We start from the raw sequence: 26,471 nt of genomic DNA on the forward strand, positions 1-26,471 counted from the left end.
ATTAATTGTAACAGCATGTGAGTAATAGCCAAGTGGTGGCAACCATGCCTGGACAGGTAAACGAAGCCTTGGTGTCTGTATTGCTTTGTACAGGGAAAGCAAACAGCACACAACAAACCCAGAGAATATATTTGTTTATGACTTGTGCTTAGAAACACAACCTGGATGGCAGGTGGGGGCTCACATGAGTGAATAACATGGGCGTTTTAAGAAACGAAAACCTTGCACATTGGATAACAGGATGCAAAGCAAAAGGCTAGGCTGGAACCCTTTCCTCCTATATGCTAGCTTTCTATATGAAGGGAGGGGAGTGCTGTGGGGGAGCATTCCAACATGGAAACATCTACCCGATGCCTGCAATCGTAGACATTGGAAACCACTTTAGTGACGCAGAACTGGGTACATTGTGTGGCGCAGTGCAAAAGAAGGAAGGAAAATGCAGTGGTACCTCAGTTTATGAAGCTGATCCATTCTAGAAGTCCGTTCTTAAACCAAAACCATTCTTAAACAGAGGCACGCTTTCCCTAATGATGCCTCCTGCAGCCAGTGCCCTTCCACCATTTGGATTCTGTTCTTCGACCGAGGTAAAGTTCACAAACCGGGACACTACTTCTGGCTTTGCGGAGTTCGTAAACTGAATCGTTCTTTAACAGGACTGTTAAACCGAGGTACCACTGTGGTTGTTCCTGCGTCAGGTCCTCATGTCTACCTAGCCACTCTGTGTCTACAAGCTTTTCAGTCCCAAAGTGGAGAGAATGAGCTGGAGTTTAAAATAACTCTGAATCACAACATTCTATCATGCAGAGTAACCGTGGCTTAAATGGCTTAAGCTGGGTGCCTGTGATGGTACAAGCATAAGCATGCAGCCCTTTCAGGACTTCGGACATGGACTGATATTTACAAATTTGATAGCTTTTATTTCAGGGATTTGTTTTGTTTTTGTTCTGCTTTTGCAGACTGGTTGACACGGCCTGTGTCTGGACACATGGCCATGGGCCACATATTCATTGCCCAACATTTGTGTAATGTAGGGTACCACAAGATACACACTCTGCATGTAGCTACTGTACTTGGCTCCCATACTCTCCTTTTTGACAAAAGGAGATTGCAGGAATTGGGCCTTCTCGGTGGTGGCGCCCACCCTGTGGAACACCCTCCCAACAGATGTCAAAGAGGAAAACAACTACCAGACTTTTAGAAGACATCTGAAGGCAGCCCTGTTCAGGGAGGCTTTTAATGTTTACGGTAATAGATTACTGTGTTTTATTTTTCTGTTGGAAGCCGCCCAGAGGGGCTGGGGAAACCCAGCCAGATGGGCGGGGTATAAATAATAAATAATAAATTATAAATTATTATTATTATTATTATTATTATTATTATTATTATTATTATCCATGTGCAACATCTTGCCACATGTTATATTCTGTATGGAAGGGCAGGCACAGAGCCTTACCACATGTATAGTATTTGCAGTTATGGGTTTGGAGTGTATTAGTGAGCCATACTTATAATTAGGATCTGGAAAAAAGTAAATGCCTAAGCAACAATAGAAACTAAAAAGTGAGAGCCATTGCTTTATTGCCAGGGGTCAGCCAAAAGTTTGCAAATTTGAAAAATGCATATAAGTAAGAAAATACCTACATACTTAACTTTAAAAGCAACATATTCTCCATTGCAGAAGACGTGTTCTTACTTTCTACAAGAGATGAAAGAAATCCTATGGTTTATGGTGTCTTCACTACCACCAGGTATGCTTTGCTTCTGGAGACCAAACCTGTGCACAAACTAAAATGGAGCGTCTTGAAGGACCCTGGCTGGTTTATAATGCAATACTAGGCCTCAGATTGGATTACAGTAAATATTATTTTGCCTTTTTGCAACCACCTTAGGAGGTAAGCGCAGGCAGAGAAATTGTGGTTTTCTCAGTGCCCCCCGGTGAGAGCCAGTTGGTGTGGCAGATGAAATGCTGGGCTCAGATGTGGGAGATCAAGGTTCAAGTCCAAGGTCCAGCTATTAGGCTTGGCCAAAGCACGTTCTCTTCGCCTGATAGATCTCACTGTCGTGCTTTGAGGCAAAATGCACTTTTGAGCTCTTGCAGGGAAGGCAAGATGCAAACATAACATATGGCTGATATCCAAGCCCAGCGTTTCATTTAGCATGGAATCCCTTCTGTTCTTCAAGATTTAAACAAAACTCTGCAAGGGTTACAAGCCAGTATGTCAGGCCTTCAGCAGAGCCCACCAACCATCACATTCCAACTTCAATGGGAACTGTGCTTGGTAGATTCTTACTTCAAACCACAGGTCAGCAACTATTTTTGAGGGAGGGTCACTTTGACAAAAAGACTTGGTGCGAAATGGAGGTTCTCCCCAGGCATTTCATCCCTGTCCCTCTTTTCTCTTTAGAATTGGCAATAGGGAATGGAAACAGGCGGATTTAGTCCAGGGCCTGCTAGTTCCTGACCCTAGTTTCAGTTTTATAATCCTAATTATGAAGTCCACTGTACATGATAATCTAGAGACAGTCAGTGGATTCTGCACTATAATTCTTTTAAGTTAATGACTTGTAGCTTCCTACCCTATGGGAAACCTTGCCATGTCAATTTATCTACCAAGGAACCTTATGTTCTTCCCGCCACAGATGTCCTGCATGTTGCAGAGGTTTGGGGACCATGAAAGAAAACTTTGTTTGTTCTTCAAGATTCTTCCTCCCCTTTCCAGTAAAAGCAAACAGGAAAGTCTTTCACATGTGTATCTAAATTGTCTTTGAAAGCAGTGGTGATTTTTCTAAACTTTGTAAATATCGGTGAGCATATTGAATTTGACCAGTTTGATCTGGTTTATTTCCTATTATATGCAAATGATGGAGCATGTAGTTTTCACCCACCAAAAAGTCCCCAATGCACTCACTTATTTGTTGTTATCATGCAAAAAAGAAGGAATTGTTCGCTTTAAAAGTTTGAGACGTTGATCTTGAAGTTAGCGGTTGTTTTCAGGTGCTGAGCTGAGTACGCTGCACTCACGACTTGCTTCTGTTTTTGCAGCTCTGTATTCAAGGGTTCCGCTGTTTGTGTGTACAGCATGGCCGATATCCGAGCTGTTTTCAATGGACATTATGCCCACAAGGAAAGTGCGGACCACCGCTGGGTGCAATACGATGGGAGGATTCCATATCCCAGGCCTGGGACGGTAGGTGTCATGTTTTTGCAATATGGCTTATATTATATGCCTGGACAAATAATGTAGTAGTAGAACCATGCTCATCTGCTTGGGTTGCCCCAGCCACTCTGGGCGGCTTCCAACAGATATATTGTCCTTCCAGGATGCTTTAATTTCTCCCATCATCCCTTTCCTCATGTTGACAGTTTCTGATGCTATCTTTCCCCCTCTTTTTCTTTTGTATATGCCCTTCTTCCGTTCTCTGAGACAGCTGTTGCCAAACTGCTTATTTCCTGATTGTCTCTCAAATTCTGCTTTTCTAATCTTTGGCTGCATTTCCGCGAGTTGGCGGGGATTGCCTCCGAGCCGTCAGCACTTCATGCCCTGGAATAATGCTTTGCTTTGTCAAACATTAAATTATGAGCGTATGTGCCTTAAATCTTGCGGTTCCGTTTTGTTTTTACTGTCTCTATTTATGATATTTTCTTTAGATGCGGCCATTAAATTTGACCCCCTTTTGGTCTAAATAGTTTCGGAACATCATAAGTAAATAGTGGCTGGCTTTTTAAAAAAAGATATGGTAATGAATATGTCAGTAATGGGAAGAAAAGAGTTATGCTTAGTACAAGGAAAACTTCTAGATATTGAGTTGTTAAAAGCTCCACATTTGTGTACAGTTGACAGCTATTTCAAAGGCTCGGGCTGTTCACTGTCACTTGGGACAAAGGCTCATTAAACACATTGTGACTTAGTTCCAAAGTTTACCTTGGAAATGAAAAAAAACAAGAACATCATTTTGTTCACCTTTGAAAGGGATGTGTGGATGCCTATATGCATAAAGGATCAGTGCTTTGTGCACAAACAAAACAAAACCTGAAGCACATTTCAACACTGCCTTTCCCCACCAGCCGGCTACGAGGCCCCTAGACTTCTCTGGGGCAGGAGAAGAGGGAGCTGATGGGAGCAAAAGGTTGGCTCCACTTCCTTGGGTGAGCATCACACGCCTATCCAGGACACCTGAGGGAATGCGTGTCCCGGCCTGCCAGGTGGGGACATGGTGTGACTCACACCCCTTTCACCTTGGCAGGAGTGGACATGATTAATGTCACAGGCATGCTGGGAGATTTAGACCTCCTTTGGGGGAATGTGGAATCCTTCAGGCTTCTCATCAGACAGGGGAAGAAGATGGCAGGCTGCCAAGGTGTCAGGTGTACTCAGTCAGAATTTCCTGCTTTTATGACAACCTCCTTTTGATTTTTGTGTGCGTGTGCGACATATCTAGGAAGGCTGCAGGCATTGTCATTTATTTGTTGCATTGGGACACGGGTGGTGCTGTGGTCTAAACCACAGAGCCTAGGGCTTGCCGATCAGAAGATTGGTGCTTTGAATCCCTGTGATGGGGTGAGCTCCCCCCGTTGCTCAGTCCCAGCTCCTGCCAACCTAGCAGTTCGAAAGCACACCAGTGCAAGGAGATAAATAGGTACTGCTACAGTGGGAAGGTAAACGGTGTTTCCGTGCGCTGCTCTGGTTCGCCAGAAGTGGCTTAGTCGTGTTGGCCACATGACCTGGAAGCTGTCTGTGGACAAATGCTGGCTCCCTCGGCCAGTAAAGCGAGATAAGCGCTGCAACCCCAGAGTCGTCCACGACTGGACCTAATGGTCAGGGGTCCCTTGTTGCATTTCTCTTCCACCTTCTTCTCCAAGACTCTCAACACGGTGCACATGGTTCCAGCCACTTCATTTAATCCCCACAACAACCCTGTGAGGTAGGTCAGTCTGAGAGGAGGCAGTGCCTGGTCCAAGGCCACCCACTGAACCTTCCAGTTCCCTGCAAGTTGTTTGTTTCTCCTTTTTGACTAATTTTGACGTTGCTCTCGATCCTGTCTCAGTTAATGTCTTGTTTGTGTTTCCAGTTAGATGTTCCCCTGATCTTCTCAGTGTATTCGGCTTGTCTCAGCTGAAAAAACTGTTTGTATGTTTTTGTTGAACAAGCCTCCCCTTCAACCAGCCCAAATGCACTCTGAGTTTTTATTTTTCTACAATATGAATCATTGCTGATTACATAGCAGGTTTTCCGAACATTGTAAATCTTGTCGCGTTTCATGCTTGCTAGTTATTTAGCAAGTGATGCCAACGGGAGGTCATTTAGCCATCTTCTTTTCTTCTCTCCATCCCTGTAATTCTCAAACTTCTCTTTCCTAGTTTTTCTTACTGTCAACAGCGCAAATGCGTTGGAGGGAAAATGATACGGCAAACCGTAGCAGAGGGTGCAGAGCAAGCGTCAAACAGAGTTCTAGCTGATTCCACTTGCCACCTGAACTAACAGTTTGGCTCAGCTCAGGATCAGGCATCAGCCAGGAGAGGCCAACCCTCTTTTATGAAAATATTTCTTTTTGGCGGGGGCAGGGCGGGGGGAGTTTGGTTCTTGACCAGTTTGCTTCCTGACTGTTTTCCATATGAGTATTACCATCCCTCTTGTGACTAAAAATCAGCAGAGTTAGTGCAAGCTTGATTTTCTTACATTCCTCTGATTTTCTTGGTTGCACACGCCCTGCTTTTTTCGACACAGCAAATATATACATTCAGCAGAATCAAGAACCTTCCCTGGACTGCATCATTGTAGTAGAAGCTTGCACTAAAAAAAGCGAGGGTATCTGGGGGAGCGCTTCACCTGAGCCTTATTGACAACGCACTATTTTTCTCTGTGCAGGGAAGTTTGGTTTTGGTGAGCATGCAGTCAAAGATGGACCCCTCCCTTCTTCATAATCATCATTGGTTCCTTCTTTCCCTCCCTCCCTCCCTCCCTCCCTCCCTCCCTCCCTCCCTCCCTCCCTCCTCCTCCTCCTCCTCCTCCTCCTCCTCCTCCTCCTCCTCCTCCTCCTCCTCTTCTTCTTCAACTTATATACTGCCCATTATCCATAGCTCTCAGGATGGTTCACAACATAAAATTACAATATAAAAAGCACAAAATACAATTAAATAACACAAAATACAGGTGAAACTCGGAAAATTAGAATATCGTCGAAAAGTGCATTCATTTCAGTGATGCAACTTAAAAGGTGAAACCAATATGTGAGATAGATGCAAGACATGCAAAGCAAGATATGTCAAGCCTTTATTTGTTGTAACTGTAATTATTTGTCGTTAGGCGGGTCAATTATAAATGGAATGTAATTAACGAAAAGTAATAGCAATTGTTATTTTTGTTTATTTTTGTATTACTGTAACTATTTGTTTTATTACTGTGTAATTCCCAAAAGAAAGCATTTGTAAAAATTAAAATAAAAATAAAAAATAAGTTGCATTACTGAAATAAATGCACTTTTTGACGATAGTCTAATTTTCCGAGTTTCACCTGTACATAATATTAAGATGTATTCCTCCACTTGTGTAGCTTCCCTAGCAACATAGAAGCCAAGATGATCAGGGCAGTACATTATGCTCTCCAAAAGAGTAGGCAACACTCCAAGATGAAAGGTGAGGCACTCAGAATTAAAAATCAGATCTTTTAAAACAACAACAACAACAACAACAACAACAACAGCAACAACAACGTGACATTCAAGTTCCTACTGAAATCTTAACCTAAAACAAGTAAATTTGGTGTCTCTCTTCCATAGCAAATGAATTTATGAGTAATTTCAAGGAAAGACATTGAGATAAGAGATGGGTTTAAGTGAAGCAGCTTTGCTCTTGTCAGTTTTCAGTCTTATAGAGATTGATTTTCTCCTGCAAAACCCTTTGAGGGTCCCTGAAATGACAACAGTTGTTGTTCACGTTGCCACAGATTCTGGGGGTGATTGGGAACATTAGGAAGAACTTCCTGACAGTAAGAGCTGTTCGGCAGTGGAATTTGCTACCAAGGAGTGTGGTGGAGTCTCCTTCTTTGGAGGTCTTTAAGCAGAGGCTTGACAGGCATATGTCAAGAATGCTTTGATGGTGTTTCCTGCTAGGCAGGGGGTTGGACTGGATGGCCCTTGTGGTCTCTTCCAACTCTATGATTCTATGATTCTATGGTTGTGTGTCTGTAGACACACAAGGCAAACGCTTTGCTGGAGCTATGCAGCTCCTGTGAATGCTTCGATGCTGAGGAATCTACGCTTGGAAGAAGCCTGCCTTGGAAAAGTGGTGGCAAATAAATGTAATACAGGAAACAGAAATCTGTCTGGTACAGTCATTTTTATTTTTATTTAAAAAAAAACATTTTCATGCATTGCTGCCTTCTGACTCTTGCCTCAAAATTTTATTGAACGGCGTGGTAAATAATGGTCAAACTTTAGGACCTTCACATGGAGTTGCCATCCTATGGTGATGACTTTGGACGGTCTCCGTGTGAGGACTATAACATCTGAAGGGACTTGTCCCTTAGATAACTGCATAAGTCTTCACCTGACTTGCAATATCTGGACTATATACCGTTCTTCAAACTTTCACATCTGTTGATTTCTGCTTTGCCAGGCTTCACTTTCAGCTTGTAACTAATAGCGTTTGCGCCTTTATGAAAAAATTGTGCCTGTATGGGGGAAAAAAAAAGGAATTTGAGAAGGAGCATCTGTGAAGGTCACATTTTGAGAGCTTGCACGACTTTTTCTAGGTTCCGATCACAGAAAAGCTTCATTCTCTGTCAAGACAAAATGGTTTCAGGCGGAAGCTTCTTCGGTTCAATCTATGGGCAAGTCCGAACTCAAACTAGCTTAAGATTGTCAAGGGACATATTTCAAATGTACAGGTGGTGATCTCTGGTGGTTAGAAATGGTTTGTGCTCAGAGCACATCTGGTTTTATGCCAGCGCATAATTAGAGGTTGATTTGAAGCAATTAGTGGTGACAAACACACACCCCTAATGTCTTTTCAGCAGTGGTGAAACTGTGGGTGGAGTTTGGAATGCCAAGATGGTAAAATATTTGCCTGTGGTGTGGGATACCACCATAGCATCAGGTGTGACCTCCGGAGACTTCCATCGAGGCAAGAACTCCTGATGCCGTTTGTGAAGCCCAGCCAGCCAGTGCTTTGTGAAGGGCAGAAGGTGCTCAGAGGCAGAATAAGCCACATTTTGTCATCACACACACACACACACACACACACACGTTTTAAAAAAGCATTTCAATATTGTGCATATTACATAGCCAAATCACCTACATCTCAGCTCTCTGAAGAGAAGTATCAGCTGTTGTGGCTTCAGCTGCCATCATCTCAACTTCCCATCATATCAACTTCCCAGAATGCCTCTCTGCAGCTTCTGCTCTTTCTAGTGGCAGACAGCCTTCTGTTTGAATCATAGAATCATAGAGTTGGTAGAGACCACAAGGGCCATCCAGTCCAACCCCCTGTCAAGCAGGAAACACCATCAAAGCATTCTTGACATATGCCTGTCAAGCCTCTGCTTAAAGACCTCCAAAGAGGGAGACTCCACCACACTTCTTGGCAGCAAATTCCACTGTCGAACAGCTCTTACTGTCAGGAAGTTCTTCCTAATGTTTAGGTGGAATCTTCTTTCTTGAAGTTTGAATCCATTGCTCTGTGTCCGCTTCTCTGGAGCAGCAGAAAATAACCTTTCTCCCTCCTCTATATGACATCCTTTTATATATTTGAACATGGCTATCATATCACCCGTTAACCTTCTCTTCTCCAGGCTAAACATACCCAGCTCCCTAAGCCGTTCCTCGTAAGGCATTGTTTCCAGGCCTTTGACCATTTTGGTTGCCCTCCTCTGGACACGTTCCAGCTTGTCAGTATCCTTCTTGAACTGTGGTGCCCAGAACTGGACACAGTACTCTAGGTGAGGTCTGACCAGAGCAGAATACAGTGGTACTATTACTTCCCTTGATCTAGATGCTATACTCCTATTGATGCAGCCCAGAATTGTTTGTTGCCACAGCACAGCTGGTGCTGCCCTCTCTCCAGCATCATACCAGCCCTGACCCATCCAAATGGATGGACAGTAGTTTATGGACAGGTGAGAGAAAAGACATCTCCACAAACCCATAGTTAAGGATTCTAGTCTTGCGGCTCAATGGGGTGCCTTCCATGGCTCTACGTTTCAGTGTATTTGAAGAAGTGTGCATGCACGCGAAAGCTTATACCCAGAAGAAACTTAGTTGGTCTCTTAAGGTGCTACTGGACAATTTTTAAAATATATTTCAACTGCATCAGACCAACATGGCTACCTACCTGAATCTAGAACCATAGTTAAGGAGTTTGATCTCCCAAGGGGATGTGGCTTGTAAAGGGGTTATACGTTTTTTTGGAAGATACGTCTGTCCGTGGGTATGCACTAAAATGAAACTTCCAGCTTCAGAGACCTTACCCCTCTGAATTTGCTGCTGGGAAGCAGACAGGAAGGGGAGGGTTTTGCTTTCACATACTTCTTTCGGACTTCCAGGTGGCATCTGTTGGAAGCTAAATACTGGACTAGATGTAGCTTGGGTTCATCTGCAGGGCTGCTCTTGTGTTCCTCTGCCCCTTCTCCTTCCTGCGGTTCATCATAGTTGATGGTCATAGTACTAGGCAAGCTTCCCTGTTCTCCTCTGAGGTCAACATTTGGCATTTTGGATGCACACTAAAGCCCACCAGGGACTGGGAGGAGACTCCCGCATTTGCCCCTGACATTTGGAAGGCTATGAACTCAGAGTCTGCTGAAAGGCAGCCTTGTTCACTTGCGTTCTGGCCACCTTCTTCTGCACCACCCAAAGACATCAGAAAGGGTCATTCAGTCTCTTCTGGGTGGACAGAATTGGTTTCAGCAGCTGGCACTTAGCAACTGGAAAGTCAGCAGTTCCTTGGGTGGAGAAGAAAGATATTCCACATTTCATTCCTTTGCTCTGGACGAACTGTGCGACTGTCAAGAGATGGCTGTTGAAAGGATCGGCCTTGCCAACTATAACAGCACAATTGTTCCCAGCAGTTACATTTTCCTGATCCTGGTCCAAAGACCTCTCCTACAGTCCGTATTCACCAGTGGCAGCCTCTATTTTCTGGTATCTGCTTTGGAGAAATGTTCCGGGGGTCCACACATGCACACGACTGGTCTTCAAGTTTCATCTCTGCCTCGCAAGTCTCCAGAAGTTAAATGTGTAGTTCAAGGAGTGGTTGCCCCTAATCCCTGGCAATACTGCCTGGGGCTGCTGAAAGTGGGAGCCCAGCAATATCTAAAGGGGTGCAGGTTGCCCAACCCAGGACGCACAATGCCAATAAACTGCTTCCCTTCCATACTTTCACCCAGTTGCTCCAGCAGGTAATGAATGTTGCTGAAGATGCTGGGTTTGCATCCATTTTGTAATATGTGCTACCAGACAACATGTCTCCTAATAACTGTTTCTTGGAATCCCGAGTGGTTTGGGTCTGGCTAGCTCGAGTCCTAGCTCAATCTGGTTGGCCACTATGAGAACAGGATGCTGGATGAGAAAGGCCATTGGCTTGATCCAGAAGGTCCTTCTTACTGTAGGGATGTGGATACCAGTAGATGCTAGGAGAGGACATATTTAAGGTCCGGCGCCGAGGGCCTTCTGGCGGTTCCCTCACTGCGAGAAGCAAAGCTACAGGGAACCAGGCAGAGGGCCTTTTCGGTAGTGGCACCCACCCTGTGGAACGCCCTCGCATCAGAGGTCAGAGAGATAAACAACTACCTGACATTTAGAAAATACCTAAAGGCAGCCTTGTTTAGGGAAGTTTTTAATCTGTGATATTTGATGTATTTTAATGTTGGAAGCCGCCCAGAGTGGCAGGGGAAGCCCAGCCAGATGGGCGGGGTATAAATAATAAATTATTATTATTATTATTATTATTATTATTATTATTATTATTATTTGATATTATCCTTCCTTCCTCATGTTTGTGAGTTCAGCAGAGTCCATCCCTTTTCATTCAAGTAATCCAGAATGCTTTCAGGCAGACTAGATTCTCCTGGTATCCACCCCCCCCTCCCCAAAGACAATAATCACACAAACAGTCCTGTAAAGGGTAAAAATAACATTTACTCACCCAGAATACTTGTTGAAGAGTAACAGATACAGTAGCTTTCTTCAGGCAGGCTTAAAATGATAATTCAGTTATCTGAATTCAGTTATAAAGACATACTTAGGTCCATGGTGTCTGAGCATTGGAGCTCAGACATGCATATGTCCTTCACATTTCTGTCTTGGTGATGAGATGAAGAGGAAGAGAAGGAAGAGAGAGGATGTACCCAGGCAGGTAAGAGCTATGCCCTTCAGCTGTCAGGGCACAGTGGGAGTGTCTCTCACAGAGTCCTCTCTAGAAAACTTACAGGAAAACTCTGTGAGCTTCAGCTCCCATCATGTGCTCATGTGCCTTTCTAGCAAAGCATCAATTGTAGGTTTGACTGCATTGTAAACACCCCACACTTATGTTCATAGATTAATAGAATTTTAGAGTGGAAAGGTGTCCCTAGGGGTCATCTAGTCCAACCCTCTTCAATGCAGGAATCTCAATTTTATCAATTACTGTTATGATTATATCCATTGTAACATTAATTACTATATTAAGTGTTCTAAATGGTGGTGGTTATTATTATTATTTCCTTTAAGGAGACTGAAGAGTTTTCAGGTAGCAATGTGCAATGGTGGGGAGGGACATTTCAGATTGTGAATTTTGTTTTGGGGTTAGTTAAATGTTAAAAAAAATATACAGATCTGTCCCGTTTTCCCTTCCCTGAATCAAGAAGCGAGAAGCATGTGTCTGTTTACAGAAGATTCTATTTTGACATAATAGCCCCACTTTTCATACTTGAGTGTGTTTACATTGCAGGGTCAATTCCAAAACTTTACCAAGTTCAAAGGGAGGGGAACAGCCATGCTGTTTTGCTGGTAACCTCAGCTGAATGAATAAGCTAGTACTCTGGAAAATAAAAATAAAATGGTCTCTCTCCATAGAAATCGCCATGAAACAAAAATATGATCAGGGTGGGCTATGGGTGGAACCCATGTGTAATTATTATGCTTCCAACTAGGAAGTTCAAAACCAGTCTGTAGTGGTGTGTACTATATTCCTCAGTCTGTATTTATGTCGATTCTGCTGGTGGTCTCTTGGGAGGCATTGCCTAAGCCATATTGGCTACCCTATAACATAACTGAACGTTGGGCTTCAGCTTAGGAGTCTCACACTTCAGTTCTAAAACTAATATGAAAATCCATTTCATTTATTATTTTGAAGTATAGCTGTATACTTGTATATCTTAAAGAGCGTCTCCACCCCCATCGCTCAGCCTGGACACTGAGGTCCAGTTCCAAGGACCTTCTGGTGGTTCCCTCACCGTGAGAAGTGAAGCTACAGGGAACCAGGCAGAGGGCCTTCTTGGTAGTGGCACCCAGCCTGTGGAATGCCCTCCCATCTGATGTCAAGGAAATAAGCAACTATCTTACTTTTAAAAGACATCTGAAAGCTGTTAATTGGGAAGCTTTTAATGTTTTATTATGTTTTTAGATGTGTTGGAAGCAGCCCAGAGTGGCTGGGGCAACCCAGTCAGAGGGCCAAGGTATAAATAATAAAATTGTTGTTGTTGTTTAGAATTAGAGTTTGGGTTCAAATCCTGGCTCTCAATGACCTTTCGTTATGGGCTACTTTGGATGTTTTTCCTGTTGGAGAATGGTTGGGCCCCATGGGTCACTGAAAGTGTTCTCCTCTCAATGTATGGGTGTAACATGTATATAAGCTAATATATTAAAAAGCCCAACCCATGTAGATCGAAAGCACAAATAGATTCAGTTGCACAATTTCGACCGTTGTGAATTTCAATTGATGCCCATCTGCTCTGTGTGGGCAGAGGGAGAAGGTACGTACTTGTGCCCATCCCAAATAACTGGTAAGAACGTTGTCCAAGCCAGCCCAGGCCTCCTAGTTCATCTTAGTTCTCCCCCAATGAAATGGATAGTTGTTGAATTTCAAAGATGAGGTGACTGTAAATGTTATCTGACAGATACTAGCTGCCGCTGATGAAATTTATTCCGTTTCCCGATCCTATCAGAGATAGTTTTCTGACCTATCAAGCACTGAATCCCTGCTTGTACTTAGAGAAGTGGCATGCTGCCATAGAATTACCTAAGTGCCTCCAGGCAACTCTTGCTGTCAGCTGGGTATTAAAAAACGGACACAAATAACTGGGAAGATTTGGTCCAGTTCCTGGCTTCATATCCAGCATGCATAATGCTCTCTGAGCAGCGCCAGATCTTAAGTGCTGAAGTTCGTCCAAAGCCCTAACAAAGTTTAAGTTGGAGCTCTCTGCCAAATGGCATATTTGGTATTGGAAGAATGTGCTGAGAGACAATTACCTCTTTCTCTCTGTTTAAAAGGTCTGTGTCACAGAGCGAGCCTGCAAACTTAAAAGAAGCATCTTAAACACATTATAAAATTGTCTGTTTGCTAGATAGGGGCAGCTCCTCTTTCACAGATTATGTTGTAGCTCCACCTGGCAGGAAATTTGGGAATTATCTTGTTAGTATGAAAAGATTACAGCTCAGATTCTGGAAACATGCAGCTCCACTGAGACCACAGATAAATAGTTTCAGCCTTATGGCCCATCGTTTTTGCTGTAGTGATTATTTAAAGAGATAGTACTCATCAGCCGGATGGAGAAGAAGCTCTGGTTGTGGTATGCATATTGTGGGATGTTGGAGAGCTCTCTCCTCTGTTCCCCAGAGCTGCATAGCAAAACACTCAGTTAATTTCATGCGTAAATCAAGTCCTCCTTTCGTGGTATCATGTGAGCCCAAGCATTCTATAGTGTAAAATGTACTTATATTCAGGGGAACCATGCCGTTTCCTTTTCTTATTATTTATTGCTTGTTCACTTTCTTTGTGGCATGAGGTAATGCCTTGCTACTACACTTTTGGATTGTGAATAATATTAAAAATAAAAATATGTTTACTCAGGGAACCCCACACAAAATCCCTGCTGCCCCTTTATCCCATTAGCACATGGGGCATGAGACAGTCTTTCAGCCTTGTTGAACATGTTTGAAATGGGACCATGAACATATATGACCTCATTCAGTTTTAATTTATTCTTCTGGAGCGCAAGTGACTGTTGTCAAGCCCTCTACCCAATATGGGCTTCTTGTGTTGCCGGACTGTAAGTGCTTTATCTGGCAATCCTAGAATGCATTGCTCCTTCCCCTCGATAGTCTCTGTGTATAAAATCGCGTAAGAACACAAGAAGAGCAACTGCTGGATCAGGCCCACGACCCATCTAGTCAGCATCCTGTTCTCACAGTGACCAACCTCTAGATTTTAATTTTATTCTTGATCTAAACGGAAACGTTGAATGCCCCCCTGCACATATATAACACCATTTAAAAGTGAGTAGATAATCCATCTTTGCAGGTTTAACCAGTGCTGGTTATTGATAAGATAAACCTATGTGGTGCCTGCAAAAAAAAAATGGCAATCTTCTTGGGAACGGAGATCAGAAAGCGCCATGGAAAAGTAGCTCATAGCCGCTGCCCTTCCCTTCCATGCCTTTTCCAGTTTTCATGTGTTCAGCTGTAAATTTGATTATAGCAGTGTTGCACTCGTTTTTTCTCTAAGCAGCTGCTTTTTAATATAATTTGCTACAATGCTACATTATTACGATGATGATGGTCTGTGGCCAAAAGAAATATAAGTAAATTAATTCATCGTTTTTTAATATGATGGCTACAACCCTCCCCCCTGCCCACTTTAGCATTATATTTTACTGTACATATTGTCATAATTTCTGCTAGACCGCTTCTACTGTAAACCAATTTTATGTCACTCGGGAGCCTGAATAACAAACAAGACTTATTGCAATGTGTCTGCATATGTTTTAATTTTGTTTTAATATGTTCCTCTTTTGTTGCTGCAAAGGCAACTGTCTTCTGGCACCTTAAAGACTAACAGATTTATTGCAGCAAAAGCTTTCGCAGACCGGGTTTCCACTTCCTCGGAACATTACTACTTTTCCTGAGTAGCCTCAAGGGGGCAGTGTCTATTAACTATTGGGGGGAAATACAGCTAATAAGTATGTTGAACATCTGTCTTGACCAAATGCAATCCATATACGCTTAGCTTTGAGCAATCCCCGCTGAACTCAGTGGGACTTAAGTCTAAGTAGATAGGCATGGGATTGCATTTTACATGGGTTGTGTTTGAACACTCAAATCCTAAAAAATTCTACCTTCAGTACCAAAGTATTCTTGAAGTGCTGGCAAAACTTCGGGGGGGGGGGGATCTGAATGGATCATTCACATTGTTCCAACACTCTGTCTCCCCCCCCCTAATCCCTTCTTTTCTATTCTGTCTATCTTTTTCTGTTTCTCCTAGACCAGGTATGTCCAACAGGTAGATCGTGATCTACCAGTAGATCACTGGATGTCTGTGGTAGATCACTGGTAGATCACTGGCTCCCCCCAAAGAAGCTCAACAACTTTGGCTCCCTTTAAAAATGCTCAACATTTTAGCCCTTCAACCCCCCAAAACAGGGCTTTCCTCCCGCCTCAGAAAAGCTCAACAACTCTGACCAGAACCCCTAAAAAATGGGTCTTCCTCCTTCCTAAAAAAATCTCAACAACTTTGACCTAAACCCTTTAAAAGGGGGGCTTTCCTCCTCCCTAAAAAAAGCTTTCAACTTTGACCTGAACCCCCCCTCCAAAGGTGGTAGATCACTGTCAGTTTTTAACTCTGTGAGTAGATCGCAGATTCTTCAAAGTTGGCCACCCCTGTCCTAGACTGTCTTTATCCTATTGTGGGTCCTGACCCAATAGCTGAAGATCCATGGCTTATACAGAGGGACTGATTTTTGCAAAGTTCCTCCCCCTGGTTGCCCAAAGGTGATTTTTTTTTTTTTACTCGCAATGGGCAACCAGGCAAACAGAAATTTCAAAGTCTACAGGGCAGGCAAAGAAGAAGAACCTCACCGCTTTTCTCTTGTTGTCTTCGTTGTGCAGTGCCCCAGCAAAACATACGACCCGTCCATCAAGTCCACCAGAGATTTTCCTGACGATGTCATTAGCTTCATAAAGCGCCACCCGGTGATGTACAAATCAGTCTACCCAGTCACTGGAGCGCCGGTGTTTTCTCAAATCAATGTGGACTACAGACTGACCCAGATTGTGGTGGATCGTGTCATGGCTGAAGATGGCCAGTATGATGTCATGTTCTTAGGGACAGGTAAGATTAAAATGCGTACCGTTGGCTCCTTTGTTTCCCATAGAGACTTTCATCTTCCTGCAAAATGACCTTTTACGTGTATTCCACACACACACATGGAACACAGTTGCGCATATGGATCATTGTCTGGGGATTGCCTTGGGATTGCGAAAGACTTTGCCCTCCTTTCTTAACCCTGGAGCAAGAACATTTGCTCTTTGGTGGCACTGTGGGCTAAACCACTGAGCCTAGGGCTTGCTGATCAGAAGGTCGGCGGTTCGAATCCCTGTGACGCGGTGAGCTCCCGTTGCTTGGTCCCAGCTCCTGCCAACCTAGCAGTTCGAAAGCACATCACAATGCAAGTAGATAAATAGGAACCGCTCTGGCGGGAAGGTAAACGGCGTTTCCATGTGCTGCTCTGGTTTGCCAGAAGTGGCTTTGTCATGCTGGCCACATGACCTGGAAGCTATACGCCAGCTACCTCGGCCAATAATGCGAGATGAGCGTGCAACCCCAGAGTTGGTCACGACTGGACCTAATGCTCAGGGGTCCCTTTACCCTTTACCTTTATGTGCCTTAGTCAGATTGATGACCCATTCCATTGGCTGTGCACCATCTCATACAGGGCCGGATATAGGTTTGAGGAGGCCCTAAACTACTGGAGGTTATGGGGTCCTTTATATGTCCAGCTGTCCTTTGTCAACAACAATTTTTTGCTGTTTTTTGTGTTGAATATATGCTGTATGGTAATTCATGAACCTACACAACACAAAGCACTGTTGCTGTATGTAGGTTTTATTTTATTTGTTTTTTATCTTATATTTTGGAAATGTACATCCAGTTTTTTTGTTTTTCCTTTAATTTTTTTTGGGGGGGCCCAAGAGAGTGGGGCCCTATGCTGTAGCTTGTTCAGCTTATACGTAAATCCGGCACTGGTCTCATAATAAGGATGGCTGCAACTGAAAAATGCCTGAAGCAGGTTTGGAGTCGGAGATACAGTTGTTGTAAGGGGGACTCCCTACAGGTAGCCAGCCCCCATCACCCTAACACCCACCTCATCAAGTACAGAGAGCACCAGTGGTTCTGAAGCAGCCAGAGGAAAAGACTCGGAGGGGGAGAGAAATCAGAGTGAGGAACAATGGGAAAGCTCGGAGGCGGAGGGATGCAGGCAGATGCTTGGGGATACTGCAGAGCCAGGGAACCGACTGCTGAGGGAGGAAACTGAAAGGGCATCGCTCCTTCCGGCACCAGAAATGAGGTCAAGGGGGCGGCGTTTTGGGGTGCCCAGACTACTTTGCTGGCGTAGGAACAGACGTACGCCATTGCCGGATTCTGATTCGGGATGAGAGTTCGTGTTTTTAAGCTGTCTACACTGTAAATAGATAGCACAATAAACTTATTTGAAGACAAACTGGACTCAGGTGGAGTTACTCTAGAGTAGCCACAACAACCCTCTGACAGTTGTCATGCGAAAACCCTCACTGAAGATCCAGTTGTCTCACTGGAAAGGTTCTAGAGTGTCTACTGTGAGGGTAAATCAGCTCCTTCTGGTGACAGGCAGAAATGCAGTGGCGGAGGAAGCTGCTTGGGTGCCCATAGGGGCAGGGCGCACTGTGGGGCCCCCGGGGTCTGCCTGCCGCCTCCCACTCCGCTGCCCTACAACGGGGGGTGGGGGGAGGCAGCGGGCGGACCATTTGGGCAGCACAGGGGCTAAACACACCCAAGACACTGCCTCTCTCCCTGGAGAGACGTATGGTTCAGGCGCCCAGCATTTTGTCAACCCCCTCAGTGGTGACACCCGGGGCGGACCGCACCCACTGCGCCCCTTCCTCTGCCCCTGCAGAAATGCCAAGGCATTTGGAAGAGGTGCCTACCTGCAGATAAGTGCAAGGTCGATCCCTACATTTGAAGCCTGTTCACGGCCCTGCTGAGTGCTTCCACATGTCTGCTTGTTGCAACGCCGCAGAGCAGCAACTCTCTGCGGTCCAAATGCTGAACCATGATTTTCTTTTCTTTAGCCATGGTTAAGGCCTGGGCACCAACCAGGATGTGAAATTGAGGCCTGAAGTGGGTTTGCAAACCATTGTTTGCATTACACATGGTTAATCCTTGTGATTGTCAGTTTCCCCCCTTTCCTAGCCCTTTCTTTGCTTGCAAAATGATAAAAACAGGTCATGTTGCTATATCCTGATATATCTTTTTCATGGGCAGGACTTTGCTCAGGAAGCTAAACCAATGTACCATTGTACCTTTGGGACCTTAATCAGGGTTAAGGCAACCAGCCATGGTTAGTGTTAATGATGGCTGAAAGCATCATGTCTGCACCAGGCCAACGTGTGAAAAAGCTATCATTATTCAGTGTTGCTCTTCATTGTAATAGGGTTTTTTTGCAGGTCATAGCACAACATGTCGTCAGTAGATGGCAGTCCAGAATTTCAGCAGACAGAAGAGTGCTGCCTGCAGAATCTAAATTGTTGAAAATTGAGCTTCCTAAGGGAAGCATGACATTGTTATTTATTTATTTTTTACAAATTCAAAACCTGCCTTTTTACAAAGTCATACTAAAAGCAGACTGCACTGTTTGCTTATTTCTGTGTATTGGATTGCATTTTTCAGTCTCTTTTTCTGTTTACCTACCATAAGTAAGATTGTGGGGAAAGTTAGTTTAGTCAAAAGAGAAGATTCTGCAGTATTTTAAACATCTTGCAATAAATGATTCAGCTCACTGAGACTTTTTCCAGCCTTGTTTTCCAGTCACTCAATTCCAGGATCTTTTGTTTGTTTAATCACTGCCATATGCATGTCCCATGTGTAGCCTTGGAGTAGAACAAAATGAGAAGGGGTTTTTCCCCCCCTTTTGGAAATAATGCAGGACAATTGATTGCAATGGCATTGGCTTTGCTGTTTGTTTGCTTAATGCTTCACAATGCAGAGCGTGTGGCTGTGGTAACTCAGTGCTCAGGGAAGATTCTTTGTGCATGCTCAGAGCTACTAAATAGTTCCAAGACATGAGATCTGGTGAGACCTGAACTAAATCAACTGCTTCTCTGTTTGTACTCAACGCTACAACACTCTTGTAGTTTAAGGTCATAGTTCACTGCCCTTATTTCAAAGCTGGAAAAATAAAACCAATGAAGAATTGTTTTCCAAAGGCTAAACCAATGACTTCATGATTCCATGAATTTGACTTGGATAAATTTATTCAAACACACACCTTGTATAGATGCTCCGTGGTGAAATTATCATGGATTCCAGATACAGTTTTTTTCTACATTGGATGTGCTACAAGAGCAGGGGTTCCCCAAACTACGGCCCCCGGGCCGGATGCGGCCCAATCGGCCTCCCAATCCGGCCCGCGGCGACCCCCACCGCCCGCTGCCGCCGCCCGCTCTTACGGCGCGCGGCGCGGCAGCGATCTTCAAAATCGGCAAAAAATCGCCGAAAATCCTTTGTGCGCATGCGTATGGGCCTCTCCCGACCCAGAAGAGGTCATTTCCGATGCACTTCCGGGTCGGGGGAGGCCCATACGCATGCGCACAAGCGATTTTCGACGATTTTTTCCCGACCGTGTGCGCATGCGCACGGGCGCGCACTCCCCCGCCCTCCGGCCCGCTGCGCGCACACTCCCCTGCCCTCCCCTGCCCTGCGCGGTAAGTCTGGGGACCCCTGTACAAGAGCTTGTGACTATTTAAGGGTGGTCAATTAAACATGATCATTGGCATGGGGCTCCTGCAGGAAATGGCAATTCCATATCAAGTTCTCTGTCTCCATCCTTGGCATTTAGGAAGATGTACATTTCTTGTTTCCTAGTCAGTGGCAGAGTCATATAGCAAAGAGAATGAGAGATTTTGTGCTTTTTTTCTGGGGGGACGCAGGGGTACACATACCCCTAAACATTTTGTGAATCTAAGTCTGGCCTAATTGAGGGGCAGTATTTCAATATGAGTAGGAAATTGAGAGTAACCCTAAACATTTTTTTAAAAAAGAAAAATGCACTGGGGATATTCATGGAGCAATGGCATCATAATGTGTGTCTGCCTAAAAAAAAAAATGAGGAGAGAGAGAATCCAGTGCAGAGGGCCTGCACTCGGTTAGGTGCCATGTCTAAAGAAGATGGAAAACTTTAATGTAAAATCCAAAAATGGCCACTGATTTTCAGCTGTGTCCCTTTCTTGCAGATGTAGGAACAGTACTGAAAGTTCTGAGTATAACCAAGGAGAAGCGAGACATGGAGGAAGTGGTCCTGGAAGAGCTGCAGGTATTCAAGGTAAGATGAGGAAGGAAAAGGCACACACCCCAAATAGCAGTTTCTAACTATGATGGAATTAGATGTTCTTCATATGCCATGATTCTTAGAAAGTCGTCTTTAGGTCCAACCTTTGGCTTTCCTGCAATGGTCTGGTGGCTTTGAAATCACCCTTGATGCCCTTACCTTACATGTCTGTGGAAAACAGTATTTTCTCCAGGTAAATCTCTCCCTGTGCACTTGGTACCTTGATTACAGAGGTGGAATACTTTTTGTTTTCAATCTCCAAATGTCGTCTTTTTGCTGCCATGGAGGCCAACTGTAAATATCACTCTGAAAATACCAAGAGTGCTCAACAGGCTGCCAAGTAATCAGGAATTTCCGAGCATGTACCAATTTGCTGCATACTTGCGAGATCACGTCAAAGGGAAAGGCGCCATATCAGATTTAATACCAAACAGGGCTATTAGCTCAGCAGATGTTCCTCCATGTTATAAATGCACTTCTTCTTCTTCTTTTTTTCATGCGGGCAAAAAAAAAAATAGAAAGGGAGAAGGGACTGTAGTTTATTTACATGTTTAAGAAGCCACACCAGAATGATGTAACTGGATGTTGGGGTTTCCAAGAGCCAGCCCTTGTGACGAGTTTGCAGGTGGTGGATGCTTTCTTGCCTTCAGCCTCATCTTCAGTCATCTATATAGTTTTCCCTGAGGGAATAGTTACTCCTTTCCCTGGCCCCATTCAACACAAGGCAGCAGTCACAAGCCCTGAAGAGTGGCTGCATCAGGTCTAGCATCATGGGCAGAGTATGGGTTCTAGTGTTTGACATCTCATGCCACCCAGTTGCTTTCCATGGAAGCCCCTCATGGGCTCAGCTGGCAACCCTTCCATTGAGATTCTTGGTCAGGAGAACCTCAAGTTATGGCCCAGTTGTGAAGCTCCTTGACTGATCAGGAACATTTCACAGTCCCTCGCCCCAATCTGCTCCATGGGATTGTTGCTGGAATAGAGAACGATCCTTTGAAGGAAGACCAAGATGCAATTGAGACAAATAATGAGCAGGTGATGGAGAGATGCAAGACTCGTACCAAAAAGTCTGTCTACTCAGGCTATCCTGCCCACTTCCATTTAACAGTACATAGGGAAAATGCCTCTTTATAGTAAGTTAGGATGTAGCACATGAAATTTATCTCATTGCTGGCTCACTTATTTATTTCCATGTACAGTGGTGCCTCAACTTACGAATTTAATCCATTCCGAAGGCACCTTCATAGGTCGAAAAATTCGTAAGTCGAAAAGCGCCATTGGAAACGTGATTTCTGATAGGAATGCATTGGAAATGGAAAAATTCGTAAGTCGAAAAATCCGTATCTAAAACCGCCACGGTTTCCTTTCGGATGTCGAGACATTCGTAAGTGTGTGGCCATTTGCCCCATTCGTAAGTCGAAAAATTCGGTTGTCGAGTCGTTCGTAAGTCGAGGTGCCACTGTATTTGTTTATTTAACTTACATACTGCTTAACATTTTGAAAGGAAAAATCTAAGCAGTTTACAAGTACCATAAAATATGAAAAATGAAAACCATAAAATTGACAAATACATTAGGGGCTCACACGCGTACTGACCATAGCTGCCAAGTACCCCGTTTTCCCTGGGAAAACCCCGTTTTTACTTACCTTTTCTCGGTGGTCCCCCGTATCACTTCATCTCCCGTTTTTCTCCGTTATTTTCTCCTGCCGGAGGCCATTTTTTTTCCTTTCTGATTTGCCCTTCTATGGGCACAAAAAATGGCCACCACCGGTTTCAAAAGTTGCATCTACGCATGACCGGAAGTGCGTAGACGCGACTTCTGGTGTCAGCGGTGGCCATTTTTGGTGCCCATAGAAGGGCAAAGTGACACCGGAAGTTACATCGATGCAACTTCCGGTGTCACACGGCTGCCGGTCCCGGATTCTGCAGTCTGGGACTTGGAAGGTAAGGTACTGACTGTGTGAGGCCAAAATCAGCCCATGACCCCTGTGACTGACAGGGGTCAGCCAAGTGAATCCGGCCATTCTGAAACACTCTGTATGGATGCCCACCCTCTTTATGTGTGGACAACCTGTGAGATGGGTGCCAAAGACAGTTGAAATTTTTGGCACTCCCGGACAGGAGAAGAAAAGGATGTGGAAAGTGTGTCATTCTTTCCTGTCTTTCCAGCAGTATATTCCTGTCTGCTTTCCCTCAGCGGATCAGAAGGACCCTGAGGGCTGTGTACAGTATGAATCACGTAGTGTTCAAGGGAGCCCTGCTCATATTCTTCTCTTTGGGCACATTTGCCAGGAAGGTTGGCCTTCACCGCTGTGGTTGATCCATTGCAGCGGCTATGTTAGAGCTAGGAAGGTGTGATGCTTAGCGTGTTGGATTTAAGACGCGGAAACACAGCTCCAAATCCCCACTGAGTCTCAAAGTCTAGTGGGTGACTAACACACTTGGAAAATGGACGCACTTCCAGAAATGTTTTCTTCTTGGGGAAGACAAATGAGTTTCCATTCCTGTCACAGGTGAATTCATCCCAGGTTGAAAGTCTCAGAATATTTTGGTTTCTAGGGAAGTACTATTTCAAAGGCTTGCGTAAAATTGCAAGGGATTTTGGCTACTGGCCTCCTGCTTGGTGGAGTGACAAATATTTGATAAGCCTAGTCTTCAATCTAAGTGGAAAATGGATTTTCATTGGTGTTTTTTTTTTTCATTTCCTTTTCAGCATCCCTCACCCATCTTAACTATGGAGATGTCACCAAAGCAGGTAATTTATAATTAGCAGTTTTAGCACCTACTAATTGCTTGTATTCTAGTACATTACTGGAGATAACTATACCAGTGTTTTTCAAAGAGGGCATCTAAACATTTTCTATCCTAATATTTCCATTTCTTTCCTTTTCTTGAAGCATACAAAAAAAGTCATACCCTAGTCTGTCTTCTGTAACCACTCACATTTGATACCAGAATACTTATTTTGTTCTGAAATACATTCCTGTATCTATGAAAAGTCCATATTGATAGAGCTCATGGGGGAAAAATCCCATTTCTTTAGGTTTCTCAGGCAAAGATCTATTTTAAATACTGTACATTGGATTGTACCAAACCTTTATTCCAATTTCCCAAGTGTTTTCTTCCTTGTTAAATAAGTTTCAAATTTTCTGCCTCATTTGCAGGGCACATTCAGAATATGGGTGGGTGTAGTGTTGATCTTGTTCTATTGTTGTAAAGTAGATAAGGCTGATGGCCACACTTACTGATCTGAAAAAGCCCCATGTGACGAGTTGTCACATGCCATCTTCCCCTGGCCTTAAATTGAAGGGAGGGAAGCTGAGAAGGAGACTAGTCACCAATTGCCAGAGACTGGTATGAGCTCAGGGGTTTTGCTCTTAAGAGGAGTCTTTGTTCCTTCCCTTAACGTTCCCTAAATGCCCTCAGCCCTGTATACCTGAAGGAGCATCTCCACCCCCATCATTCAACCCGGACACTGAGGTCCAGCTCCGAGGGCCTTCTGGCAATTCCCTCCCTGAGAGAAGCGAGGTTACTGGGAACCAGGCAGAGGGCCTTCTAGGTGGTGGCGCCCACCCTGTTGTTGTTGTTGTTGTTGTTGTTGTTGTTGTTGTTGTTGTTGTTACTTAAAAAAAACTTTCAATACATGTAGCTTTCATGCAGTGATTCCTTTCAAAGTAAAAGGCCTTCCCTTTTTTAAAAAATGACAACGAACAGCTGTCAGGCAGGCGGTAGGCATCTCTGAGCGTAGCGAAGGACGTCATGGGTGTTCACAAAGCTTGCAGACCCAGGAAGGCGGCAGAGTGAAGACCACTAGAGAAATGATTTTTAGAATGAATGAAACAACACTCACAAATGCCCCTTAGCCATCTCAAAAGTAAAGTAACCACAACAAAACCCCACATTCCCACCCATGAGAAATTTTTGCTCCAGTCTGATAATTTCCAGATGCAATTTCACTTATTAATTGAAGGGGTTTTTGTTTTGATTTTTTAAGGAAGGGGTTTTTTTTTGGCACAGCTCTGGTTTTAAGCTAGTATTGTAGTCAGCTTCATAGCTCACATCTCTCTGTGAATGGAATTATGGAATTTAATACTAGTGGGTGTTTTAGAACTTTTGTACAGTTTTCATTATGCTACCTGCCCTGGATCTTTGATGTGGACTTGATGCCAGTGTAAAAAGACTGGCAATGTTATGTGTACTTGGGTTGGTTTCAGCTCAGATTGTTCTTGCAACTTCTTTGGAGAAGCGATGATTGCCATCTATATCAGACTGGCTGAGGAAAGACAACTAAACAGGCCCTGCTCTAAAATCTTGGAGATTAACTGCACAGAGAGATTACTTGGACAAACAGAGTTTGTTCACTGATTACCAGAACATAAATTGCATTTGTTGTATAAATTTGTAAGGATTGTAGAAAAATAGAAAATTTTAAATGAAAAATTGCTAAGAAGGAAATCAAGGCCAAAAGAAAAAAGAGGTTTCTTGAAGAACGCTTCTAATTCATTTGCTTTGCCTGATTTTCAGCAACAATTGTACATTGGTTCCAGACATGGATTGGCTCAGCTCTCGCTACACAGATGTCACACATATGGCAAGGCTTGTGCAGACTGTTGCCTTGCCAGAGACCCCTATTGTGCTTGGGATGGAAATTCATGCTCCAGATACACACCAACATCTAAAAGGTGAGTGATATCATTCCTGTCTTGACCGAGCATCTAAGAGCAGCTTCATATGTGACCCCCATGATTTAATGCAGAGCTACTCCTTCCCAAACTGCTGGGTTAACCTGTGAAGCTCTGGGCTCTAAGGGATGAATTCAAGGCTGGCATTAGTGATGGAGGACACCAGGATCCTCTGTCACCATCTGCTTTGCTAGTTCATGTACAGGTAACCTGGGTAGGGTCAACTAAGCTTCACTCAGAGTAGACCAGTTGCAATTAACAGACCTCACTCAGTGCACAGCCATTAAAAGGTGTTGTGTTCAACCTGGCATCAGGCAATACATCTGGGACCTGAAACAAGCTTTTGCTGTGTGGGATGCTGCTCTTTGGGATTCCAGGAGCTCCATTCCATTCCATTTTCTCTTCCCCCTGCCCCAGATTTCTGGGTATTCCTCACCCCACACCACCAAAGTGGGTCAGGATTCAGTAGCACACACACAGTTCTCATTGGAATGTTTTCCAGGTTTCCTTCTCCCACAGGCTTTCCCCCATCCACCCACTTTTGTATTTCTGCCAGGCTTGGAGTACCCCAAGGAAAGTTGACTGTGACTATAATATAAGTGATGCCTTATTCTTATATGTAATCTGATGTTACTTTCTGCAAGTGAGGAACATTAATGTGCAACTTCCCTTAAGCTCCACCCCACATCCAAAGAACAGCAGGCATAATTTCACAAACTCACGACAACCTTGATTTTTCCAGGCGTGCAAGGAGGCAAGACGTCAAATATGGAGACCCAGCTACCCAGTGTGGGGATACGGAAGATAGTAAGTATCTGCATCTTTGTCTCCAAAAAGATAGGTGAGGGGCCTATGAAGATGTGTTCAGATACCAGAAGTGTAGCCAGGCTGTGGTGACTCTTGTGTAGACCAAAATGCATTTACTTCTTCAATTCAAGGACTGAATTAGAGTATTGGAAACAACCTCTGGCTGGCACTCATTGGTAGATGGATGCACAAGCAGATCCATAAGCAGCACCCTCAGACTTCAAGTGCTAATAGACCGAGCAAGCCTCTTGAGAGTTAGCCTAGGGCTATAGTGAGCTTGCTGTTGGCAAAACCGGGGTCCATAGATGCGCTCCTCCTTGTGAAGTGATGCAACCTGGAGGCAATTCAGAAATACAGAAAAAGGAGAGAATATCCTTGCAGGCAGAGAACTCAATACAAGTAACTTGCACTAGGCATGCTTTAACTCATTCA

The 26,471-nt window shown here is 44.2% G+C and overlaps 1 protein-coding gene across 2 annotated transcripts in view; it reads left to right on the forward strand.

Moving 5' to 3' along the window:
- Positions 1–26,471, forward strand: part of SEMA3D (semaphorin 3D) — a 172,165-nt gene that overhangs the window by 120,797 nt on the left and 24,897 nt on the right. For both annotated transcript variants that reach the window (XM_035137527.2, XM_035137529.2), the window contains exons 10-16: positions 1,679–1,748; positions 3,044–3,188; positions 16,075–16,297; positions 20,455–20,543; positions 23,264–23,305; positions 25,075–25,232; positions 25,975–26,039. In XM_035137527.2, the coding sequence (XP_034993418.1) occupies positions 1,679–1,748; positions 3,044–3,188; positions 16,075–16,297; positions 20,455–20,543; positions 23,264–23,305; positions 25,075–25,232; positions 25,975–26,039 (792 nt within the window). The remainder of the gene's footprint in view (positions 1–1,678; positions 1,749–3,043; positions 3,189–16,074; positions 16,298–20,454; positions 20,544–23,263; positions 23,306–25,074; positions 25,233–25,974; positions 26,040–26,471) is intronic.

The sequence above is a fragment of the Zootoca vivipara genome, chromosome 5, assembly GCF_963506605.1.
Source record: "Zootoca vivipara chromosome 5, rZooViv1.1, whole genome shotgun sequence".
NCBI lineage: Eukaryota > Metazoa > Chordata > Lepidosauria > Squamata > Lacertidae > Zootoca > Zootoca vivipara.